The sequence below is a fragment of the Ambystoma mexicanum genome, chromosome 2q (assembly GCF_040938575.1).
Source record: "Ambystoma mexicanum isolate Mex_15411 chromosome 2q, UKY_AmexF1_1, whole genome shotgun sequence".
Classification (NCBI taxonomy): domain Eukaryota; kingdom Metazoa; phylum Chordata; class Amphibia; order Caudata; family Ambystomatidae; genus Ambystoma; species Ambystoma mexicanum.
The window spans coordinates 986,234,280-986,240,279 of NC_090924.1; the positions used below are offsets into that span (position 1 = coordinate 986,234,280).

Genomic DNA, 6,000 nt, shown 5'->3' on the forward strand with positions numbered 1-6,000 from the left:
CCATTGCCAGATTGCCTTAGGTTTCACCTGGGCCAGCATGCCTGCTTTTCTACTGGCCCTTTCTGCCTATCCTTTCCGGCCCCACTGCTAGATTGTCTTAGGGTTCCTACTTGCCCTTCCTACCTATCCATCCCATCCCAATTGCTAGATTTCCTTAGGGTTCCTCCTGGGTCAGCATGCCTGCTTTTCTACTGGCCCTTCCTGCCTATCCTTCCCGCCCCCACTGCTAGATTGTCTTAGGTTTCCTCCAGGGACAGCATGCCTGCTTTTCTTCTGGCCTTTCCTTCGGATCCTTCCCATCCCCACTGCTAGATTGTCTTAGGTTCCACCTGGGCCTGTATGCCTGCTTTTCTACTGGCCCTTTCTGCCTATCCTTCTATCCTTCCCGTCCCCACTGCTAGATTGTCTTTGGGTTCCACCTGGGCCTGTATGCCTGCTTTTCTACTGGCCCTTTCTGCCTATCCTTCCCGTCCCCACTGCTAGATTGTCTTAGGGTTCCTCCTGGGCCAGCATGCCTGCTTTTCTACTGGCCCTTCATGCCTATCCTTCCCGGCCCCAGTGCTAGATTGTTTTAGGGTTCCTACTGGCCCTTCCTACCTATCCATCCCATCCCAATTGCTAGATTGTCTTAGGGTTCCTCCTGGGCCTGCATGCCTGCTTTTCTACTAGCCCTTCCTGCCGATCCTTCCCGTCCCCACTGCTAGATTGTCTTTGGGTTTCACCTGGGCCAGCATGCCTGCTTTTCTACGAGCCCTTCCTGCCTATCCTTCCCGCCCCCACTGCTAGATTGTCTTAGGGTTCCACCTGGGCCTGTATGCCTGCTTTTCTACTGGCCTATCCTTCCCGTTCCCACTGCTAGATTGTCTTAGGGTTCCTCCTGGGTCAGCATGCCTGCTTTTCTACTGGCCCTTTCTGCCATCCTTCCCGTCCCCACTGCTAGATTGTCTTAGGTTTCACCCGGGCCTGTATGCCTGCTTTTCTACTAGCCTATCCTTCCTGTTCCCACTGCTATATTGTCTTAGGGTTCCTAGTGGGCCTGTATGCCTGCTTTTCTACTGGCCTATCTTTCCTGTATTTTAACACACATGAACACTTTTGGGGTGGTCCACCTTATTTCAGTGTGGAAGCTGATTCTTACTCTAGTGCCGATTAGTGGATGACCTCAAAGAGCAATATTCACAGAAGGTTCCTCATATTATATGGGGGCTTCTGTCCTTAGGCATGGGGTATATGGGGCTTCTGCCCATTTCTAGGGTGACTGTTTTGTTTCAGAGGAACTTGGGGCCACATTTCAGAGAGGAACTGTTTTATCTTCTTTTAATGACCTTCATAGGAAGTGTGTGGTCCCTGAGTTACAAATTACTCGTTGATGGTTCTGGATACAAAGAAATTGTTCGTAAAAAGTGGTTAAGAACAAGGAACTTCATCCATAGTACAGTGTTTTTATGGTCTAGTTCACGGGGAATCCCTGGTTAATTTCTGAGATATCCTTAGTTAAAAGGTGGTCGACCGGTTTCGATGATGGCTATTTATCATCTTCTTCAGGACCATCATTTTCTTATGTCTCAAGGAGATCAAGGGCAGGTGAGGGGCACGTGTTCCGCAGTGACGTCCCGAGGCCAGATACAAGCGGCCGCTCGAGAAAACACACGGACTCGAGAGACGTACCACCACAGCCAAAAAACCTGGCCAACAGCTTGCACACGCCAGAGCTTTTGGAAGGTGAATGGGCCATTTGGACCACGTGCCCCTCACCTGCCCTTGATCTCCTTGAGACATAAGAAAATGATGGTCCTGAAGAAGATGATAAATAGCCATCATCGAAACCTGTCGACCACCTTTTAACTAAGGATATCTCAGAAATTAACCAGGGATTCCCCGTGAACTAGACCATAAAAACACTGTACTATGGATGAAGTTCCTTGTTCTTAACCACTTTTTACGAACAATTTGTTTGTTTCCAGAACCATCAACGAGTAATTTGTAACTCGGGGACCACACACTTCCTACGAAGGTCATTAAAAGAAGATAAAACAGTTCCTCTCTGAAATGTGGCCCCAAGTTCCTCTGAAACAAAACAGTCACCCTAGAAATGGGCAGAAGCCCCATATACCCCATGCCTAAGGACAGAAGCCCCCATATAATATGAGGAACCTTCTGTGAATATTGCTCTTTGAGGTCATCCACTAATCGGCACTAGAGTAAGAATCAGCTTCCACACTGAAATAAGGTGGACCACCCCAAAAGTGTTCATGTGTGTTAAAACATTGTTTCAATTAACACTTCGGAAAAACTTTGAATCATTAGTCATTGTTTCCCTGAATGTGATCCACTATCCTTCCTGTCCCCACTGCTAGATTGTCTTAGGATCCCTAGTGGGCCTGTATGCCTGCTTTTCTTCTGGCCTATCCTTCCTGTCCCCACTGCTAGATTGTCTTAAGGTTCCACCTGGACGCACGGGCCTGTGTTTCTATTGGCCCTTCGCCAGATCCTTCCTATCCTGAGATGTAGCTTTCCTCAGGGTCCATTTCAGGCCATCTAAGTGCTTCGATCATATGACGCAGATAAATATCTGATTCTGAGGAATACTTAGTGGTGCTTATAGTTCATGACAGCAAGTGATTGGCGGGCATAGAGTGAATGCTTTGGTTAGCAAACACATGCCACCTGATGAAGAGTGACAAGTGTTGCCAGAAAGTTCTAAAGAAACAAAGGGTGAGTGTTTCACACTTCCGTGTTCTCTTGTGAGCTCGTCACCACAGAAGACTTGTGTAGTGTGCCCACCCACAGCTGATAACTAAAAATACATGCCATCTCAGTCGTAATTCGTATGCGTTACTTAATAGAGTATGCGTTGCCAGCATCTATAGTTAGCCTATAAAGCCAGAGCATCCCGCCCCAGTGTCATTATTTGCATTAGGGCCCTAGTCACTTTGCTTTTGCTATTTTAAAGACAGGGCCACTGGCCCCAGAAGCCAAAGAAAGGAAAGGCGGGCTGGGGGAGCTGCCTGACCCGCGACGCGGGGCAGTTAAAGATGCGTGCGCAGCGCAGCACACAAGAGTATCACAACATCGCAGCGCCATAACAACACGCGTTAAGGGGCACCTCCTTAAATAACAAAATGCTCACCAGCAGATCTTAACGTGCTGGAACACGAGACGCTTAATTTGAAAAACTTCTACCGGAGGTAGAAGCGCGTTTATTGGCTTTGTGGTTATACACCCCAGCCCACATTCTGCCCCCTACGCTTCATATTGCGCCATTATCGCAGTAAAATGCGCACACCGTGGGACATGCCATGCGCAGGTAGACCGCAAAGGTGGAACAGGTGAGTGGCAGGCAGCCCAAAGGCTCGGTGGTAGACACCGCGGTGGGTGTGGCAGCAGCAGAGCGTCTGGGGGTGGTGGGGGGTGGCTCTGGCAGTCGGCGGGCAGTGGCCCTGCGCTTCATCCCACTGCGCGACTTGGGTGGCCGCAACATTCCCAGTCAGCCCCCACAGCCGACTTCCTTTCGCAGATAAAGCAGCAAGCTGTGCAGACGGCATTGTTTGATGCCGCAAGGCCTCTCAACCCTTGAGCACCTCTTACCGGGGCCACCGATTGAGGGGTTCAGCTCTGGCGGAACTCGGGGCGCTTTACGCAGAACAGGGGGAAAGGTCGCGTGCAGAAGGCAGTCCACGCTGCAAGCATGGCCATGCATGAAATGTGAACACACCTGAAAGTAACTACAGAAAGGACGAAAATTCACTTCCCTATTGTCAAACGAGCATTTCATTAGAACACAACCCAGACCTGTAGCGGGGCGCAAAAGGGCAGGCGATAGATTATTATGTTCCGACCTGCTGTGTTACAGGCGCCCCGTCCCCTGCCAGTTCCCTGCCCAATGTGAGACCTCTGCCCCCCTTGCTGTCATCTGCCCGCTGCACGCCTTGCAGCCCGCAAAGGGCCGCCTGGCTGCCCTGTGCTTGACGCTCGGCCACGCACTTGCTTTCTTTCGCTGGGTCGCATTCTACTCCGCACCTACACCCGGCCAGAACCCCAGTGGGGGCTCAGCACCGAACGCTGGAGCGTGCTCTGCACGAGCACACACGTCAGTGAGGAGGACACGCCGTGTGCCTGACCTCTGTTTGTGTACACATCAGAGGGCGGTGGCAGACCTGCCCTTCCCGGGATCTGCAAAAGTACATGACGTGTATTATCAGAAAAGCAGTACACCGCGCGACAGCAATCACATGGCCTATAATTGTGTGGCAGTGAGTGTTCAGGTGAAGGTGCGGGCTGGTGCCTTCACGTGCATGCGATGCATACGGCGATGCGCGTCAGGCGCTGCGACACAACACAAACCCATTGAAGTTAATGCCCTGAGTAAACCTGTTCTTCAAACAACCTGCCTGCCATTGCTGTGCCCGCAGTAAAACAATGACAGACTCCCCTTTTCGAGTCCAGAGAAGGCACTGCAGCGCGTACCCGGCGCATTCCTCCCAGCAGCAGCCACACTGCCTGCTAGTCCCCGCGCCCTAGACAAGTCAAACACGCGTTTTCTTCCTGTCTCCAAAAGCGGTTAAGGCAGATCGAGTTCCTCCTCCCCCGCCACCCCCCTCCCCACGTCCAGATCTCCAGGAATGAAGGCGACCAGGAAGAAGCATGAAACGCATGATCCGGCAGGTCACCACACATCCCGCGGGGCATCCAGTCAAACCGGCGGCACCAGCAGCACGGACTGGCGGGATCCCCCGCGACAACCAACGCCCACCTGACGGCACAATGCTGCCCCCGCGGGAGGCGAGCGAGGCGCTCAATGCAAGAATAGGGCGAAGGGGCGCAAAGCACAGACGAAGCAAGCGCACGGCGTGCACTCGGGTTCTCTTACCGATCTTGTCGTCCTGGGCGAAACTGCCCCGTCCGATGATGAGCAGTAGCAGCAGCACCGCAGCCGCGCGGGTCGTCATCATCGATCCACCTTTTCTGCCCCAACACCAATTTTAAGCATTAGAAATTATAGTTTTTTTTGGATCCTCGCTTCTGCCCGCCTTTGCTTTTCCCCAAGTGAAGTCTTATTCTGTTCCTTCCAACTCCCCTCGCTTGACTCCAGCCCCACGGGTTCACGGGTTCTCCTCCGGGCTGCCGCTGCTGCTACAACAATCCATGCTGCGGTTCCTCCGGGAACGGTTCACCCGAGGAAGGGAGCAAGTCCACGCGACAAGGCGCTGTAATCCTGCGTTCAACTTGTCACCGGTCACAATGGTGCGTGGAAAGCTGTCGTTCCTACTTGGCAGGCTTTCGTTATCGCTTGCCTGCGAGCTCTGACTGGAGCAATGTTCCAGCTCCCGGAATTGTAAAACTTTTGACAGCTTAGCCTGGGCTCGCGGGCTCCCTCTATGAAACAATCATTCTCGAGAACCTTTGGAGTGTGCGTCCTGGCAGTGACGCCAGAAGAGGCGGGCCCCCTCCCAGCTGAGAGGAAGGGGGGTGTGCAAGGACAAGCAGATGGCAGTGCTCAGAAGAACACACAGGGTGTGTAATGTTCCCTCCTGGCCTCACTTCAGTAAACCAAGACGCACGAATTAACCTGAAGCAATTGAACTTTTTAACGCACGTTGCTCTGGTTGGATGGCCACTCTCCAGACAAGGTGCAGGGAACATAAACGTGCTGCAGTGACAACAACCCCATGCCGCCTTGCCCTGCACTCTGTTGTGGAGGTAAGACCACCGGCCGATGCAATGCGTTAGAATGCGAACACCTGCCCGGAAACGTCTTTCCTACGAACATTTCAAAAAGTGAGGGGCTTCGGAAATGGCATGTATAGCTCACCTTGTCGCATGTTAGCTGCAGTCATAAGCTTGCCGCGCCGTTTTGGAGCACCCCTCGCGCCCCATCTTACACTTGCCAGACACGCCTCCCAAGCACCATTCACCCCAAAACACACTCCAGTCTGTCCTTTACCTGAGCTGTGAAGCGACAGCACTTTAGGACAAGGATCCAGCGCTGCAAAGTCATAG

The 6,000-nt window shown here is 52.4% G+C and overlaps 1 protein-coding gene across 1 annotated transcript in view; it reads right to left on the reverse strand.

Annotated features, from left to right (window-relative positions):
* The window catches only part of EGFR (epidermal growth factor receptor), an 810,606-nt gene extending 805,269 nt beyond the window's left edge, over nt 1–5,337 (reverse strand). Inside the window, exon 1 of the mRNA XM_069648296.1 lies at nt 4,871–5,337. Coding sequence (XP_069504397.1) covers nt 4,871–4,952 — 82 coding nt within the window. The 5' untranslated portion in view covers nt 4,953–5,337. The remainder of the gene's footprint in view (nt 1–4,870) is intronic.
* Between the last annotated feature and the right edge of the window lie 663 nt (nt 5,338–6,000).